This window comes from Pleurodeles waltl, chromosome 7 (assembly GCF_031143425.1).
Source record: "Pleurodeles waltl isolate 20211129_DDA chromosome 7, aPleWal1.hap1.20221129, whole genome shotgun sequence".
Lineage (NCBI taxonomy): Eukaryota > Metazoa > Chordata > Amphibia > Caudata > Salamandridae > Pleurodeles > Pleurodeles waltl.
This window is the reverse complement of record NC_090446.1, coordinates 80,913,781-80,934,197: the sequence shown is the minus strand read 5'-3', so window position 1 is coordinate 80,934,197 and position 20,417 is coordinate 80,913,781. Positions and strand designations below refer to the sequence as shown.

Here is a 20,417-nt window from a genome sequence, read left to right as displayed (position 1 = left end):
GAGGTAAGTGAAAATAGGTAAGTATAGATTTACTATTCTTAATTCCACATCTCCATACCTTAAAGATATGTATCATCAAGGTACATGTATGTGGAGTTATATATAGTAAACCTTTGCTTACCTATTGAAACTTCCCTTCATGATATTTGTGTCCTCGATATTCTTGACACCATGTTTTGGTCCACGATATTTCCGTTACCAATATTCTGTCTAAATACCGGATTGGGGCACCAGCGACATCTTGCCAGATGACAAGTGGTCTCTAAAGGATTCTTGTGTCACCAGCCTTTTCATGGCAGTGTTACTTCCATGAAAAGGCAGTAACGCTGCCATGAAAAGGCTGGTGGAGAACAGGTGCAGAGGGCCAAAGGGGGACCCCTGCACTGCCCATGCAGTTTGCAGTGCACTTTGCACATGGGCAGTGCAGGCCCCTCCTGCTCAGCACCATTGCAATGCAAAGCAGACAGTGAACATTGGGAGGGTGCTGGTGCACCCTGCTGGCTACAGCATTGCTGCTGGATCAATTACGAGCTGGAGACAATGCTGTAGCCTGTTTCCTGCTGGGCCGGTTCGGCAGAAACTTAGGTTTCAGCCCGCCGACCTAGTGGGAAACTCATAATGACTCCGGTGGGTAGGTTTCCGCACAGGCGCCGGCCACCATGTTGGGAGTTTGGCAGACGGGCTTTCCCATCTGCCTAACTCATAATGACACCCAAAGTCTTCTATTTTTCATCCAAAGTTTCCTAATTGTTGTGTATTTGTGGTGACTTGCCTGAAGTGTATGAAACACAGACAATAGTTTTGATTCTACTTTGGCCACTCAGCTTTTAATTTAATTTAGGAAGCCTTTTACAACAGCTTCTTACTCTGCTTTAGCTACATTGGCTAGGTGGCATATAGAACAATCTGTGATTGATGTTTCTGTATTTATTGATTTCATAGTAATTCCACAGAAACTCTACATTTTTAAAAACTATTTGTCGCAAAAATGTATGGTACTTTGTATCTATGACCACACCAACCAATACTCTTTCAGTGCCACTGTACAATATCATGATCTTCTTCAAAAACATTTTTCCTTATACAGTGTTATGAATCATTAAAAAAAATTCTGTATATAACAGATATTTGCCGAGGGAGTATGTAATATCAATACTGCTTCCTCATATGTATCAAGCAAGTATTTTAGAAATGTTTGTCTAAATAAATTTCTCTTGCAAATACAATAGGCCTGTACAAAAAGAATACATGAATCACGTCCTGCACAGTGGAGTTGTAATATTTACACCCTGGTTGCACTCTCAAACCTTCGCTTTTAAGCCAAACATTTTCCCATATTCATGATAAACCAAATTTAAAATTAATTTAGGCTCTATGTAAAGAAACACAAAGATTTGCTCTCAAATAAAACTGCATTGCCACACATCTAGTAAATGCACAAATCACCTGTAACCTTTCAATTTTCAAGCAGTGATGTAGATTGTCCTAATAGCTTTCTAGCTTTGCTATTTTCTTTAGCTTCAGGCCAAGAGACACAGGTTGAAATAAGTGATGAGTTATTTTTTCATTTACGCAAGTTCATCGTTGTGCCCCACAAACTCCTTCCTTAGTGTTTGTTGGCGGAATAAATGTATTGTAGTTATTGGTCCTTCTTGTCCCTTCCTTTTTTGTTGGACCATCAATCTATTTCAACCATCAGCATATGTTACTGTGGACATTTCATTTGTACTGAGTTTAGTGAGATGGTTATTGGCTTTTTTTATTTTCATTGGAAAATTTGATAAATAAAGGGAAAATAATAACGGGGTTAGTATGCATCCATATTTCAACCTGCTGTTAATGCTTGTTGTTAATGTTTTTTTTGTATATAGTCTTTATTGTAATTTGTAGTAGCATATACTTTTTAGTCAACAAATAGTTCCCCAAGATCCCCTTCCCTCTGCTCTTATCAGTAATTGCATGTATTGGCTAGGCTGTGCCTCCCACGGAGTCAAGTACTGCACTTTCCCAGCATCACCACAACAGCATACGGGGTGGGGGAACCCGCAATGCTGCCAGCATAGCTGCCCATGCCTGCAGGTTTTTCCCCTGTTTCTCATCCATCCTTGTGTGCTTCCTTCTGTATTTCCTCAGCTAATGTCCACTCAGATATGTCTCTAAACCAATCTCTATAGCATGGGGGTTTTAACCTGTTGTCAATGGCTATTTTGGATGAGTTCTCCTTACCGGCCCCCATGAATAGCATTATCTACGTTCCTGTATTCTGGGCCCAACAACAAGTGTTGGGGGGTATAGCTTTCACTTTTTCTGGGCATCACTAGAGCATTATGAAAGTGGCAGGCTGGTTTCATGAGTCTACCTTTAGGTCTTTTTAATTTAAAGCAAAGATTCAAGTGTCTTGTGATGTTTTTGTCTTCTCATAATTGAGCCTATGGTCATTTGTTAGATTGCAAAAATCTCCTCCGCTAATGTGTCAGGAGGCTTAGATTCTGTGAAATAACAGGGAGGCAAAGATTATCCCTCACAGCAACACACTTAATTTTTGAAGCTGTTGTTCATTTTATAGTTTAACCTTTCACCATGTTTCAACATATTACGCGTGTTTGAATGAACCTCCTAGACTTTCGTTTTTTTCTAGGGATTTCATTGGCAGTTCAGTGTCTACCTTGCCAATAAGAGGAAATGTGGACTGGCTCTGGGATATTTGAAGGATGGGCTCTGATGTCAAGCAGGCTTATTGTGATGTTGTAGGTGCTCGAAGTACAGTATGTGTTTGCTAGATTATAATGAGTAGTTTCAATGTCTGTTTTGTGTTTCTTGCATTACCGTGTTTCATCTTTGCTGCTAGTGTTTTAAGTAAAGATGTTCAGTCATAACCCCTCTCCCTCCATTTCTGTAATAGAATTTAAACCTCCTGTCATGCTACTTTGGGAGATTTCACATTTGTGAGCACTTCTGATATTCATTGACAGTGAAGGATGATAACAGGCACTGAATTTCAGGCCAATGCCACAATTTATTTCTATAGATTCAAATTTGAATTTGTCGTGGAAAGTCCATTCCATGCATGTTTTCAATATAAAATAGAATACGTCCAATAACATTAAATCATCCAGACTTTTCCTTCTTGAGCTCCTGCTTTTTGGAAGCCTCTGCCCTAATCAGACACCCTTGTGATTATATCCTAAGCTTACTGAGAAAGTTAAGTCACAGTTTACAATACATTGTGTTAATGGTCACAGATATATAACAGAAAGCATAGCTCTTATTATAAATACAAAGGCAATTATCATACAAACTATACTTTAGATGTTGAACAACAAAAACAAAGATTGAGAAAAATATAGAAAAATGCCATAGCCTGTGCAGCTTAATGAGAACTAATAGCTAGTCGTATGATGTGATATTCAGTCTGAGAGAACAAACAGCTTGATTTAGTTAATGGCAGACGGTGATGGATATCCGGTCTATCGAAATCGAAATCCCATTATATCCTATGGGATTTAGATTTCGGTGGATGGGATATCTGTCAACTTTGTGACAGAGAAGCTTATCCCCCAACATCTATATCAGGCCCAAAATCTTCAAATGTCAGAGCCAATTGGACCCAGGCATATATAACACAAAGAGCATTCCAGTGATTGCTTTAGAAATGAAACAAAAAATAGATTGCTCACTATGAGAATTGAAAGTACTAACCACTTGTATATTAACAAAAGAGTCCCTCCAAACTGGTGATTTGAATCATGGACTCTCAAATGAAAAGGCTGATGTTTTCCTGACTAAACTAATCTGGTTCATGAAGTAATAAAACAGTATAAGTTATATTCATGTACCTATATCTTTTTTTGGAATCTATATCTATTGAAGTTGATGGTGTAAAGCATCTATGCCACCTGCCCTTTGTTCCAGGTTGTGACTGCACTTATAGTGGCCAATGTTCATACATACACAGCATAACTATTTGTTTTCTTTGTCTCTTGTTTGGTCAGCTCAATATAATATTTATACTCTTGTTTTGCCCATTTGGATGCGGAAAGTGTTCTATCTTGTTCCAAATGATTGTGTAGCTTGTGGTGGGTCTTCTTGCCCTTGCTGACCATACTGGTTGAAGGTGTTGCTAGTGTGTAGAATGTTACTGTTCCCAGGGTTTGCCAGTGTCCTTCAGAAGTGTCAGATAAAAACTGGAAATTGAGCTCTGAGCAGGACTAGCTCCTGGTGTGGTTTAGTATTACCTGTGTACTTGGATCCTTTGTGGAACCTGTTTTGGCTAGAAATCTGCTTATGTTGTACATGAACACATAGAGTGGATTTCCCTTACTAAGGCAACAGACTTGTCGTGGACAAGGGCTGAGCAAGAATGCAAACCCTCTCTTAAGAGGAGAACGACATGAGAGTGTATGGGGGGGACTACCTTTATGGAGGAAGCTTTCTTTTTCAGTTAGCAGTGAAAAAAACATATTGTTTGTGTTTTTTTGTGGGTACATACATCAGGCATTTCCTGGCACTGAGCAGATCTCCTAATTCTGTTGAGTGAGTGGGAAGCCCCTCCATGTTTACAAAAAGAAGTATGTCACCCCCACTATCATGAAGGAGCAAATTGTTATACTTTATTGCTCGATTAATAAAAACTATTGAAATACAATACAAATTAAAAATGCTGATTTCAGAGAACACTAAGGGGGTCATTACAACCCTGGCGGACGGTGTTAAAGCGGCGGTAAGACCGCCAACAGGCTGGCGGTCTTTTTTTTAGTACTATGACCATGGCGGTTACCGGTATGGTCATCCGCCGCTTCTCCGTTCCGCTCGCCAGGGTGGAGACAACCGCTGGGCTGGAGACCAGGGTCTCCAGCCCGGCGACCGTCACAATACCGCCGCCGGTATTTTGACACGGCTTACTGCCGTGGATTTCCAGCGGTAGGAACCGCCATGAAATCCATGGCGGTAAGCACTATCAGTGCCAGGGAATTCCTTCCCTGGCATTGATAGGGGTCTCCCCCACCCCGACTCCCTCCCCTACACCCCCCACCACCCCTGCCACCCCCCATAAAGATGGCAGGGCCCCCCTCCCCACCCGACACCCAACATCACATAACTCACACACACACAACACGCACACAGGCACCACCAACACACACACGCACACACACCGACATACATGCCTACATCCACACACTCAGTCAGACACGCACACCCATATACAGACATACACGCACACATCCATACAGACATACATACAGACATAAACGCACTCATTCCCAAAACACTCAACACACCCGCAAGCATACACACACTCACACACAACCTCTACATACACAGACGCACATCCCCATGCACCCACACAACACACAACACTCCCTCACCCTCCTCCCCTAACGGACGATCGACTTACCTGTTCCGTCGATCCTCTGGGAGGGGACGGGAGCCATGGGGGCTGCTCCGCCGACACCACACCGCTAACAGAACACCGCTGCGCCGAATCACAGGACGTGATTCGCTGGGCGGTGTTCTATTGGCGTGGCGGTGGAGGTGGAGCAACCTCCACTTCCCCGCCGCCCGCCAGTATGGCTGTTGGCGGCTCTCCGTCGGAAAAAGGACGGAGAGCAGCCAACAGTCATAATACGCCGAGTGGCAAACTGCCACTACTGGCGGTCTTCCGCACGGCGGTCCCTCAGCGGTCTTGTTAAAAGACCGCCGAGGTTGTAATGACCCCCTAAATTTGAACAAATTATCAGATAGAAAAGCAAAAATCTTAAAACGGTATAAGAACAATAGGGAAAGCTGATTATGGTCGGCCAGCCTGACCAGGTTCACTACAGTCATTAATGGAACTACATGTTCAGAGAGAAAACGATTATCTGCAATGTCATAAAAAATCTGGATCCCTGAAAGAATGACAGCATGTGACCCGTCAGATACAAGTTATCAATCTCTACCCTCTGAATGTCTGACCAACAGACTCTATGCGTAGTTTAGCAATGTTACCTAATCTAAACCGAAAGGGAGCAGGTAAATACCTGAACGGGTTTCGAAAACTATTTTCCTAAGGAGATGATAAGGCATATTAACTGTCATTTACGAATTATCCATGCTCAACTTATCAAGCAGTTATTCCTAGTTAGTTGACCTTGGTCAGTTTCTTGCAGAAGGAGCACAGTAGATGTCCTATGTCCCCTGTGGGAGGTGCATTTATATATAGGCTTTAATTAGGCAATGTAGAGGGGGGATGGATTTAAGACAAGTTACCATGGCACTTGCACATCAAAATATTACCTTCACGTAGTCTTGACTGTGCTCATTGCCTTCACCAACATCAAAGTGGGTGAACTGGAGTTTGATTCTCTTTCCTTGCGGCACAGAAATTGTCCATGTCATTGTCTGGTTTGGAGGATAGGGTTCGGGGTAGCCTGGAGATGAGATGTGTCCAAATAATACCTCTGCGATGCCATGAAGAACAAAGCAGGACACCAAGAAGAGCCAGGTATAAGTCCTGAAATGGGAAGAGGCTGTCATTAAACAATTAGATATCTACAATGAGGTGTCAAAGTGGTCATGTACAAGTCAGTTATAGCCAGCAACATTTTATTGTGAGCAGTCTTAACTAACAGTATGAGAGATCCAGGACTCCAATGAATAACTTAGAAACCTGGTCCAGGATGTACAATTTCTTTGTGATTGGTGTTCAGGAGGGAGCAGAATCTAGAAGTAGTGTGACTGAATGTTTGTGAAGTGGTTATGGAGGGTTTGGATTCAATGGAAGATAAATGGCCAAACATTAAGGAGTCACATAGGCCTTCTCCAGATCCCAATACACTGCAGGTGCAAGATCTGGCCTTCTCTCAAGCCTCTGCTCAGTAGCCCTTCCCACATAGGCCTGCAAGGAGAGACTTTGGCTTCAGCATTTCTACTTTGAAATGTCCTTTCAAAGATCCATATTGAAGGAAGGTTGTGAATAGACTTCCCTTTCCCAGGTGGGTGTAAAGATATCATTTCCAACACTGGCAATGTCAATTTTGATGTGATATTTGAGGTCAGCAGTGATGTCATCTGAAATGTCATGTGTGACAAATTGCGAGAGGTCCTGAGTAGTGCATTTGGAGGGCGATGGCTAAAAATCTCATCATTGCTGGTGAAATGCAGTGTGTTTTAGGTTGAAGATTGTATCAATCTGAACTTTCTTCAAGAATTGTTTTTTCTTTAAAATGGACTTTATTTCATGAACTTAGTAAAGAACCATTACTTCTATTTAGCAAATATTTTTGAGTGATTGCTTCTGTTTTGTTACAATATACCTTATCCTAAGCTTTGCACTCACTCCCCAGAGCATAGCAGGCTCTGCGATGGTCATTATTCGTCCATAATTAATTGAAAGAAGTTAAAGGAAAGATCAAATTCTTTGCTCAGAAAAGAAAATACAGTTTTTTACAAAAAAGTTTGATATTCCCTGATCATTTAAAGTGATGACAGTTATTTAGAATGCAAAACAGTAAAACCCTTGAAATTCACTATCTACGTTGAGCACCTTCAGGTCAGAACTTGCAGGTCACAATTGAAGGACAAAAATTAAGTCACATTTTGGTTGCCCCTGGCTGCTGTAGTCACTTCTGCAACGTTAGTTGCCTCCGACCGTCGGGACTCCTAGAAAGATGTCCTAAAAACCTTAAATGGGTCCAATGTAATATTCAACCAATCGTTGACCCTAATGGGACATACTTTTTATTTTTTTCAAAGTTCCTACCGAGAGAGTCTTTCTCTAAATGCTTTCTTCAAATTAACAGATCAATAAAATTACTTATATCGCCAGCAGTTGGGCTTCACCAGGAGTATTTTTGTTTTTTTCCATCCAGAATCCTGAAGGACTGACCTTGGATGACAAAAACATGGCCAACCATTTCAGGAATTTAACATGGGCTGACAAAACCAGAATTGCAATTGGTAACTCGTGTTTCTGTCCTCCTCTCCTGCCAGCACAAAGGAGAAACAAAGCATTGGCAAAGTCAGTAGGTGTGGCATAAGCTGTAGTCTTTTGGCTTTGTCAATGCTTGTTGCGCAATGGTTTTGTAAATCTTGATTTTAGAGGGAGCCACTGGGCCCCATCATTAAAAAAAAATCTTTGACTAAAAGCAAAAAATATATTTTTTGAACTCAAAAACTTGAATCTGAAGGGAACTACTACTTATGGCTTTACTTCTTTGTGAAAGAGCAGAATTTGTCACTCACAGAGAAGGTAGCCAATGGCTGAAGTGGGCAGGCCCACTGCTCCATGCTGTAAGTGCTAACAGGTGGAAGAGAAATATGAATGACACAACAACAGACCAACTGATGAAAATGGATGGTTGAAAGCCTCCAAAGGTAAATATATAACTTTAGAAAAATTGAAAGGTCTTGTATAACACCAGATCTAATTTGAAGTTTTGGGTGGTCCCCGCACTGATGCTGGTGTCTCCATACTGGTCATATAGTTTTGTTGTTTTTTTAACTTTGTTGTAGAACAGACCCTTCACAAGTGCACTCCGTTATTTGCTTTTTACACACGTCAAAATAAACATTCTAAAGGGAAACTGAACCTAATTTAAGACTGTCAGCTCTGTAGGACTCCAGAGAGGGAGAGGGGGTAAAGACACTCACCTCATTGTGCTCTGATGCCAGTGTAGCATCTAGGATACACCCTTTGGAGAGCAGCACCTCCAGGAGATGGTCACGTGCAGAACCAGGTCTCGAGAGATGCACAGTGCAGAGGCAATCACACCACAGTATCCCTGCAGAGAATCCAGCACCAGAACCTCCCACACCCTGTGCAGACTCAGGAGTTCATTCTTAGTCCCTTCACAGCCAGGGATCCACGATGCACCCCTGAGCAGGCTGTGGTGCCCTGCCTGTGGTGCGTGCAGTCGGACCTCCAGCCTGTGCCTGGCAGCAGCTTGACTGGTATTGAAAATGTGTTGTATCTGAGGGTCAACGCCCCCTGGCCAGGTGAACTCTCGGCTCAAAGTTCAGAAGTGTTGATGTTTGTGCATAAGGGACACTTAGCTGTTTAAAAGAGTTAAATGGGCAAATAACATGTTTTGAGTGTTTGCAATATTTCACGTTCGGGATTTTATTTTGGTTTGCATCAGAACCTGTGGATTAACTCCGAGGGGTAGTGGTTGGGAATTATGGCATCTAGGCAATGGTGTAAAACAAAAAGAGGGGTGCCCATACAAGACATTGCAGTGGGCCCCTAGAGCTTCCTGTAACGTGACTGTTCAAACAAGGTCCTTTCTGCCTCAATACTGCTAAACAAACAAGCACTAGCAAAACCAATATGTCTCACCTACACAAGGTATTGGATTTGTCAATGTTTTTAGCTTGTTCCGCAGCGGTGCAAATCACTCTGAATATGGCAATCTCAGGGATGTAAGATTCAGGGAACCACAATGTCTGAGATTGCTATTTGACAAAGGAGTTTTTTCGGGAAGCCCAAATTCCACAAAAGAAATAAGTCTGTTTTTGAAAAAATCAAGTTTCTCTTTTTTTTTAAAGTTTCTGTTAGAGTTGGCCGTGGTCTCAAGTTGGTCTCAAGTCATCTGCTTACTCCCCTGTAATCTTTTTCCACTCTTCACGAAGGTGATGGAGTCCAAAGGGGATCCTTTCCATTTTGCAAATAAGAAATATACCTTTTCAGTGGCTTACGGATAGAAATCCAGTAGCAAACTATATATCTGATAGCAATGTGGTATTTAGAAGGAACACCCACACCATGTCCCTTCCAAATATTAAATCTGTATCTAGACGCAATCCAATTTTAGAGTCTGTATAACTTTACTAATCCGTAAAACTGGAAACAAAGAAAAGTGGACCTAGCTAACAAGCAGGATGCCTGATTTAGAAACGAGACAATGCCAAATCCCTGAATGGTTTCAAATACATGTTGCTAGTACAGCAAAGCACAGGGAGCCCCACTGATTTCAATGGGTCTGTTATTTTAACACCTGCTCTGAGCAGGCGTTAAAAACGAATCCTCTCCCTCTCCAACGAACCCAAAAAAGCCAGACACAACTTCCACGAAGGCATGGAAGCAGTCACCAACTGGATGAGAAACAGCTGCCTTCACCTCAATGCAAACAAAACATCATGGGTCCTCATCCCAACGTGTGGAATGACTCTTGGTGGCCATCCACCCTCTGAAACCTGCTCACCCCTACCAGCCAGCCCGCAACCTTTGGATCATCCTGGACTCAAATCTCAGCATAAACCGTCAAACAAACTCAGTCACCTCCACCTGCTTCCGCACCCTCCGCATCCTACGCACTCCTTCAAATGGATCCCCCTCAAACATAGAAAGACTGTTGTAGTTTGGACTCTTGCTCTGGGCAAAACTGCTGGTTTAAGGATGACAGTACTTATGTTTGTAGGCGACTATGCCTGTCCTACAACAAGTTGCAACTGTCGTCCCAACCTTACCGGATCCCTAGCAGCACCTCACCAAAAACCCAAATAGTAAAAGGTGATTTCTGGCAGCCTTTACGCATGGACTCGAGACATCTGAGTTAGTGTCGTGGTTAAACGGAGATTACCCCTTTCTCACAGATATGTCATGTCTCAACCAAACACAGGCAATAATCGAAGATGCAGTATAGTTTCAATAGTTTTTATTTAATACAACTGCAATCTGCGATAAGTTACATGAGCTGCAATGATTAGGATAATGGATAATGCAAGAGACAAAATTGTAAAGACAAGAGTCATTATTAGAAAGACCCCCACCATCTTGCAATCATATGAAGAAGACATAAAGTGTGTAATATGTCCTAATACCCTATCGTGATGGGCCTAACCTCCTACCTAAAGGAGAGCTGGGTATGCTAAACCTAATCTGCCAATGCCATGTCTATGAGAGGAGCCCCCAACTCTCATTACCTTGGAATGAGGTCTCTATCTCAGACTCCGCAGGGACACGAAGACTGGGTCTGCGTCAAGACGACGTGCAGCATCGATATCAGCGATGGTGGCGATGCCCTCTGGTCGGAATCCCTCTGATTATCTGTCTAAAGTGTGATGTATTTATACAGATCTACTTGGACCCCGATTTAGGTGTGTTCCCTTAACAATAGATAACAGGTGTGCTTGGGTTGGCAATTAATATAAACAATTCCCTCGAAAGCATGAAGAGGGAAAGTCCCTAACTGTGAACACCTACAGTTTGTTTGTCTTTGTCACTTGATTTTGACACCTTAGCGCGGTGGCACTGATAATATAACTCATAACAAATGGCCTAACCGTAAACAAGGCAGCCATCTTAGAATAATTAAATAATTAAAAAGTCTAAGACAGAGCAAGCTACGTAGGTTAAAAGTCACTAGGTGACGGGGGCACAAGTCTGCAAACCAAAGGCTAAACTAACTCCTGTAGTCCCATTAAAACAAACTAGGATTCACTACACCCTCCCCATTGCCGCAACAAGTATGACGCCATAACTGGACGCCACCGAAAATGAATGAATCCAAATGCTAAAATTGCTCTGGACTAAAAAGCTAAAAGCATAAAAACTAGCTAAAAGGTCAGCCTTAAAAACATGTTAAAAGGTAGCCGTTAAAAACATTCATTAAAATACATACAAAGAGACTGAAGCCCTCATTACAACCCTGGCGGTCGGTGTTAAAGCAGCAGTAATACAGCAAACAGGCCGGCGGAAAAAAAAATGGAATCACGACCGTGGCGGTTACCGCCAACACAGCCAGCCACTTTAACACTCCGACCGCCATGGCGGTACAAACAAACAGCATGGCAGTCACTGCCAACAGACAGGCGGAAGGCAATGTACCGCCCACACTATTATGACACACCAATGGGCCACCTTTTCCGGGGCGAATTCAAAACAAAAGCACAGTGGAAACAGGACTTGGAAGGGGAAACACTCACCTCTACACAACCCACGAGGAACCAGGACGCCATGGAGCCTGAACTCCAAATACTCCCTGCAATGGTTTTCCTGCACCTCTACCAGAGCACGACCGACGGCGGCGATGACCACGGTGAGTACTGCACCTACAACACAGGGGAGGGGGAGGGAAAAGAGAGTGACACACACACGCAATACGCAACACCCCCACCCTCACACACAACATACACACTAATACATGCTGCTACATTACATTTACACCCTCCTAACCCACCCTGGAAGAACGCAAAGACAAAAGGAAATTATTTAAACCATTGTAATCAATAAACATCCATTAGTCATAAATTTATATACACTAGAAACAAATATGTACACCAAGATTTCAAGTCCAGGTACTGCACCTATATAGTCCGTGGACAACTGGGCCCAAAATGCATGGGCGAGGCCCACACAAGATACCCGATCGAAACGGAGAGAACACTGCAGGGGCATCAGATCGAAAGAGAACAGGCACCTCAGGGGGGAGGGAAGAGGGGGCACCCCAGCCGGTTGAGTGCACAACGCCAGCTCCATGAGGGGGCTCCATGCCCATTGATGTATCCTGGGGAGTGCAAAGCCACAGTATCTCAAGTCTCTCCAGTGGGTGGCTTGCCCACAGCTTTATCCTGGGGAGTGCAAAGCCACAGTCTCTCAAGTGGATGCCTTTCTCCACTGGTTCTGGAGGGGGCTTTGTGCCTAGAGTGCTTCATCCTGCCAAGGACAGAGGTAGTGGATGCCTTACTCCACTGGTTCTGGAGGGGGCTTTGTGCCCAGAGTGCTTCATCCTGCCAAGGACTGAGGTAGTGGATGCCTTTCTCCACTGGTTCTGGAGGGGGCTTTGTGCCCAGAGTGCTTCATCCTGCCAAGGACTGAGGTAGTGGATGTGACACTCCACTGATGGTGGGGAAACATGGAAGCTGGCCAGGCCCCTGGAACTGACCACCTGCCACGTACGGATGACCACTGGGGATGGCAGCCATGTCTGCAGCGGGGCCACTGGCTCAGGTGTGTCGCGGGGCCGCAGGCCCCTGGAACTGACCACCTGCCACGTACGGATGACCACTGGGGATGGCAGCCATGTCTGCAGCGGGGCCACTGGCTCAGGTGTGTCGCGGGGCCGCAGGCAGGGCTGGCGGCAGTGTAATTAGCGGTGGTGCTTGTGGCGGGCATTGTGGCAGCGGAGCTTGAGCGGCCTCACTGACTGCGGTGCTGGTGGCTGGCTCACTGACTGCGGTGCTGGTGGCTGGCTCACTGACCGGGGTGCTGGCGGCGGGGTCACAAATGGCGGTGCTGGTGTCTGGCTCACTGACCGCGGTGCTGGTGGCGGTGTCACTAATGGCGGTGCTGGTGGCAGGCTCACTGACTGCGGTGCTGGCGGCGGGGTCACAAATGGCGGTGCTGGTGGCTTGCTCACTGACTGCGTTGCTGCTGAAGGGCACAGTGTCTGCGGTGCTGGTGAAGGGCTCAGTATCTGGGATGCTGGCGGCGGTGTCCTTGGCGGCGGTGCATGTGGCGGGCCGGTGGCGGTCCTGTCTGCCGTGCAGGTTGGCGGCGACGTTAACTTGCCTTTCTTCTTCAGGCCCTTCCCCACCTTGGATGGTGGCGCAGCTGTCTTGCCACTCCCCACACTTGTCTTGGCTGAGCCCTTGGGGGCAGGTGTTTTGGGCTTCTCCCTCTGGGATGTGGGCAACCTTTTCTGTTTTGGAGGAGTGGGAATGTCCTTGACCTCACTCCTTGGGACACTGGCAGCCCTGTTGCTTGGCGCACTCCAGAATCCTGGTACTGATGGCACCCCTGTGCCCGGTGATGTGGTGGCTGAGGTGCTGGGTTGGGACCTGAAAAGGAGGGCCCTAGGGGACGGGGGGTGTAGGGAAGAGGTCAACATTTAAGAGGAAAAGTTTTTTAGACACACTGGGACGGGTAGATGGAGGGGGTTTGGGAGTGGAGGAAGAGGTAGTGGTTGTAGGAGGTGTTCGTTTGCTGACTTTGGGTGAAGGTGCATGGGCTGGAGGCTGTCGTGAGGTGGATGGCTGTTGGGTGGGTGTGTGACTGCATTTGTGTACTTTCGGAGGAGGGCTCACAGACACACTGGTAGAGGACACAGGGGATGTGTGAATGGTAGTGGGGGTGGTGAGTGCACGTGAGCGGTGTGTGGTGATGGGCGTGCTGGTGATGGACATAGTGGCTGAAGATGTAGTGCATGAAGGTGTGAGTGAAGATCTGACAGGGAGGGAGGAGGGAGACGTGGAGGAGGGGGACACAGTGGAGGCAGGGGATGTCGGTATGTGTGCATGGGTATGATGCTTGTGTGAGTGCTTGTGGGATGTGTGGTGCTTATGTTTGCCAGAGCCACCCTTGTGTGTTGAGGTGTGTGCCTGTTGGTCTGATGGTGTGCTTGGGATAGGCTGAGGTACAGGGGATTGGGTCTGGGTGGAGGAGGTTGGAGGGGGGAGGCTGGACACAGGGACAATGGCAGATCAGTGCAGAGGCCAGAGCCTGAAATGCTCGCTGTTGGGCTGCCTGGCCAGAATGAATGCCCTCCAGGTATGCATTTGTTTGCTGCAAATGCCTCTCAACACCCTGGATGGCATTCACAATGGTGGACTGCCCAACAGTGAGGGATCTCAGGAGGTCAATAGCCTCCTCACTCAGGGCAGCAGGGCTGACTGGGGCAGGGCCTGAGGTGCCTGGGGCGAAGGAGATGCCCACCCTTCTGGGTGAGCGGCCACGGGACACACGCTGAGCGGCTGCTGGGAGGGCGGTGCTGGTAGGGGGGTGGCGGCTGTACCTGTAGATGCGGTGGGCACAGAGGGGCCCGCCACCGCAAGGGAGCCCCCATCAGAGGAGGAGTCGCTGTCGGTGGTCTCAGTTCCTGTCCCCGCCTTGGAGCTCCCCTCGCCCTCCGTCCCACTGGTGGCTTCAGACTCCGTTGTCTCACCCGCCAGGGCCATGTGGGATGCAGCTCCCTCCTGCTCCGGTGGCACAGCTCCTCCGCCTGATGATGCGGAGGTCACTGACCAAGGAGACCACAAAAAGGGGAAGGGGGGAGAAAGTAGAAAGACATGTTCAGTGCATGCAATACCGCTACCGTTGGCGGACACTACAGACACAGCAGCCCTCTCCACTACGCCATGCACTTAGAGTTCCCTAATTCATCACAGGGACATGGGGTACATGGCCTATGCCCAATTGCTTCACACATTGCTGTCACAGGAGCCTGACTAGGTGGAGATGGCTCTAACCACTGGTGGTGTTGGGGGGCCACTTAGCCTACCTCACGAAGGGTCCTTGCCTACAAGGCTCGCCCTAGCCTAGGTGAACCCACTGCCCACCTCCCCCACCCAGACACCTCCAATGCACACAGAATCAGCTGAATGAGAGTGTACTCACCCCCTTGTGGCTGCTGTGATGACCTCACGCGCCCATCCAACTCGGGATAGGCCACCGCCAGGATCCGGAACATCAGGGGGGTCATGGTGCGACGGGCACCCCTCCCACGTTGGAAGGCCATCCCCAGCCGGGACTCCGCCATCTTCTTGCTCCAGCAGCAAATGTCCTCCCATCTTTTACGGCAGTGGGTGCTCCGTCTGTGGTGGACCCCCAGGGTCCGGACGTCCTTGGCGATGGCACGCCAAATATCCTTCTCCTGGTGGGCGCTGACCTAGAGGAATAGTACAGGGGAAAAGGAAAAACTTTAACCGTCCGGACCGTCACAGTCATTGTCCCACGTTCCCACCCTTGCCCTGACGTACATACACTCACCGTCCGATCATGCAGGGCTCAGTCCTCCCCCCCCATGTACCTTTCATCCACACCACTCCAAACAGGCATTGCCCATACAGCATGGTCACAGTGTCATCACCTGCTTGTCTGGAGAACCGTAGAGTAGCGTGTACTGGGGAGGACCCCATCCACTAATTTCTCCAACTCCTCCGATGTAAAGGCAGGGGCCCTTTCCCCAGACACATGAGCCATTGTCGCTTCCAGACTGAGGTCACAGCTGCACTTGCAGTGTAGGTCCTCTCGTGTTGAAGATCAGGTATCACGTGAGTGAACAGATAGAAAATGGCGGTCACGTCCGCGGCGGTGTGTACCGCCAATGGAATACCGCGGTTGAAAGACCGCTGCGTGGATTCGTGGGTTGTGATATTGTGGGTGTATTTTTGTTGGCGTGATGGTGGAGGTTTTGTTATCGCCAGTTTATCACTGACCTTTGGTGTGGAGGACTTGTGTGGGTGTCTGGAGTTTGGCAGATTCCGATCTGTGGGTCGTAATAGCTGCAGTGGAATTCCGCGGGCGCGGCGGTGTGTGTTGGCGGTCTTCTGCACAGCGGTAAGCGGGATTTACCGCCAATGTTGTAATGAGGGCCTTAATGTCGACCATGACAAGAACAGCAGGCCAAAGTAAAGGCAATTTAAATGCATACTTTGAATCAGGAATGGCAAGCCCATTCATCAAATTTTACTATAGTCATGATCTTGAAGAGAGTTATCGAAGTCACCAATCAAGGACATCAAAAATGGGTCCACCTCGTCAGATATTGATCGATCCCAGGATGGGCAGACGGATCCACAGAGCAGTAGTGCGTGTCAGTCTCTTGTGCAAGTCCACCTGCAGTAGTGTCACTCTCCATAGTAGATATTAGGACCGAAGGCTCATAAGTGGCCTCGCGGAGCAACCATAGTCTCAAGGGGCACGACCGTAAATGAACCCTCATCGGGGACATCAGCAGTTTTCGGTCCACAGGAGATGCCGGTGCAACAGCAAGGCACACCATTGGCAGGTGTTCGAAGAGGCACCACACGCAGCGGAAAACTGGTTGTACGCACCAGAGAAGGGCCCGGAATGACAACGACCAGTCACGCTCCAATTCCACCAATAGTGAAGCATTGAAGATCCGAACCATGCGCTCACGGCACGGCACAGTTGAACTGGTGGGAGCGGCTCCATTGCTCTGTGTAGCTGGAAAGAAACAACCACTGCGAATCAGAAGAAATAGCAGTAGTAGTCCGCCAATCAACGCCAAAATAATCGGAAAACTGCCAAACACACTTGAAAAGAGTGAATGGATGGCTGATGGGATGACTATGAAAACAGTCTGGAAGATGGGCACAAATCCAGGCCCGACAGCCTTAAAGAAATGGAGAATCCGAGCAGTGCTTGAAGCATTGAATATTCTGGATACCAGTTCTCCAAAGTGCTTGGGGAAGTTGGTATTTAATAGGGATTGTATCTCGGCTGATGATCTCGCTATCTGGAGAGCATACGTCTCTCTAGCAGATGTCAACGCAACCTGTTTTTGAAGCAGTAGCGCCTTTAGTTTGCTCAGCTTGTCATAATTTACATTAATAGTATCTATGTGGGGCCACATGTCAGATACTTTTATCTCTTGTGTGGGGGGAATAAAACATGCCTGCAACACGTAACGACCTTCGAGACCGAGGTTGCGTAGGCAATTCCTGGTAGCATGCTGCAACAGCTTTGGTTGCTCAGTACCACATAACTTCCATTGCAAGGTACATGAAATACAGGTCGAATGAGAAGGGACGGGAGTACCCTTCAGAAAACAGGCCAAGTTCGCGACCCCCACATTGCAAAGGCCGTGAAGAGACACCTGCTTACATATTATTGAATGACTAACAGTAGTCTCACATTCGCTTCCGCTTAGAAAGACCTCTCGTTCGCTGTTCAAACATTTATAATCAAAGGGCAGCTCCCAGTCCTACTTAATATAGCTATCGCCTAGTCTCTCAAATCGGCCCACTGCAAGATGTTTTAAGAATTTCGAAAAACGAAAAGTAGAAATGGCCAAATGAATTATGCCATGTAGGAGCCATATTGTTGAAGGACTCTCGGCTACTATAAAGGGCACTTTGTCTAACTTTTCAATATGAAGCATGGTGAAACTAGCTTCCTTTTTAGCCATTGTCTGTTGTTACCTGGAGAGATTAAAAGCAGTGAACAATTCACTAATGTTAATGTAATGCCAAGGAATGTGCCCATTTTTATGTGTCTGTAGTGTCCAACCTAGCTGCATGCTAGAACGTAGCTGAGTTTGTCCATGATATAAACGGGACATATCTGTCTGAACAATATCAATAGTAGACAACACTATGTTTGACAGTGAATAAATTCTGTTGGATATAGTGTTCATGCCGTTGTCGACAACCGCTAATGTTTTTTCCAAATTTTCCTTATCTAATTGCCTCAAACGTGCAGCAGCTTCTATCTTTGAAAGTTTCCAGATCTCATTGTACATAGCATAGAGGAACCTTTTAGAGCGCTGTTTCCTAGGACCCAGCAGGAAATCCTGCAAGTCTACATCTTCAGAAAGAGTGTTAAGATGTTGTTTAACTGCGGCTAACGTGTTAGTCTGTACCCATTGTTGACACAGTTTACCCACAATGTATGTTGTAACTATACCTGTGTTTTGACCCGATACAAAGAAAGGGTCTGGCCTGTTAATTGTAAAACCCCCTGAAGAGTTCAAAAAACTTGCTTGACATCTATTTGTGTCTATGGGCCATATTAACCACTCGCCGGGACTGGAAAGTGAAGAATTATAGGAACCAGCCTTAACCATTGCATCTAGCTTTTTCTCTGTGATATTAAGGCGATATTGCCAATCATTAAACTTTGCCAGTGTGGGGATACTGGGCGTGTTCATGTCCTTAATTTTTGCTAACCCCAGACAGGACTTCTGTTGAATGATGTCATTTAAAAAGATCATTTGCACAGGAATTAGGCATGCTCTAAACAAAGCTTCCCTACCCTGTATTTGCCAATCTTGTGTTCCCCATACACTTTTTAAGTCAATAGTGCTCTTCCAGTATTTGTAACCTTCAACTGCAAGCCGGGAAACAAAGGGATCTGAATAAATCAGTTTTGTGTTTGTTAGCAAAATCTTCCTAATTTGTGACGGAGGCAACCTAAAATAATACGACTCTGCAATTTTTGTGTCATGCCGAGTAAAATATGTAAATGTATCTGTATAGTGTTTTGGGCTCCCCACTGGTGGTGTTGAACAGTGTTCCCACTGTGTATAGTTCAATACTGGCCTGTGTCTAGTGGCACGGTGCAGGTAGTAATGTCCCCAATTGTTGTAGCAGAACGTTTCCCCATAATTCATTGTATGTCCATATAGATCATCACTTTCAAATACGGAATAGTCCTGCATTTCAGTTAGCATGGAATCAACTGTTTGGACATCCCAATCATCAGATACAACACCAGGTGTAATCACATCTGTCATAGATATTTTGAACACATATGGAATTTGAATGACCTCAGTAGGCCTGTATATATCAAAGGGAACTTTGTCTCACACAATCCCAACTGGAATCGGTATTGCTGAAATGTTCACAAGGGACAAGTCTCTTCGGACCTTATGTGAGGAATTATACGGAGTTAGGACTTCATCCACAGGCTTTACAGAGGAGCGTTCAGGAATATAATGACCATTTATAAGTAAAAAGAAAACAATCACAAAGCCTACCCAAAAAACCAATGCAGTAAATGTCAAACATAACCACAAATAGTTCCATGGGCAAATTAAATTGTTCTTTTTAAGCCATTGATACAGCTTACATGCTTTTGAAACATCGTCAATCACAATAGTGAATGAATCTGAAGAAAAATCAACAATGTCTATAAAATAGCCAGAGGCAGTCTCTGCAAATGTTGGAGCTGGTGCATTTGTGGGACTTTGGTCCACTTCACGTGGAGGCTCATGGTAGACGGTGTCATCAGTCTGTGTAGTGTTACTATAAAAAACAGCCAAATCTTGGACAGGTGTTGTCATCGAAGTGGTAGCTGGAACTAGCAAGAGTTCATTTTCCACCCTCCCCATGGTTGAGGAGGTATCTGTTACAGCGTTGGACATTGTTGCATAGTCCGTAGTAGTGTTGTTCATTCTACTATGTAGAGGTATGTCCTGTTGGGTAGTGAGAGGGGATCAGGAACCACCCAAGGGACCTCTTGGTCTACTGTGAAGGATCGGCCACATGGTGTAGCTTGACATCATCAATGGAAATGAATCTGTTTGTTCTGGAACCAGGCAGTGGTGGTAAGATGACAGTTCTGGTACCTTGAATTCCCAGGACTGGGACAGGTGCTCTGTATGATGAACCGAATTCCTTCTTCACAGCGATCTTCTCACAAACCAGATCCCCAACTTTAGGAATCCAGCCAGTCAAAGTTTTTGATAAATCCCTTATTCCTAAGGTGCCAGCACTGGTGAATGATTTATCATCACGAAATTGCTGAAGCTCCTGGAAGACAGTGAGACATTCATTTATGTCAAATGGTGTTTCCACTGCCACCAAACCAGAGGCATCAAGATCTGGGACATACATAGGTATCCCAAAGAGAACCTCATATGGAGTGCGTCCCCCCACGGACCGTCTTGGCAGATTATTCAGTGCTCTCTGGACCCCATATAGGTGATGTAGCCAACTGCAGCCTGAACCTGTTAAGGACTGCTTTAGATTACGAT

At 46.0% G+C, this 20,417-nt stretch overlaps 1 protein-coding gene across 1 annotated transcript in view; it reads right to left on the bottom strand.

The window, feature by feature from the left end:
* The window catches only part of LOC138247198 (mannan-binding lectin serine protease 1-like), a 58,254-nt gene extending 49,360 nt beyond the window's left edge, over nucleotides 1-8,894 (bottom strand). Inside the window, exons 1-2 of the mRNA XM_069201941.1 lie at nucleotides 8,632-8,894; nucleotides 6,277-6,493 (exon numbers count right to left, since the gene is read on the bottom strand). Coding sequence (XP_069058042.1) covers nucleotides 6,277-6,493; nucleotides 8,632-8,660 — 246 coding nt within the window. The 5' untranslated portion in view covers nucleotides 8,661-8,894. The remainder of the gene's footprint in view (nucleotides 1-6,276; nucleotides 6,494-8,631) is intronic.
* Nucleotides 8,895-20,417: the final 11,523 nt, after the last annotated feature.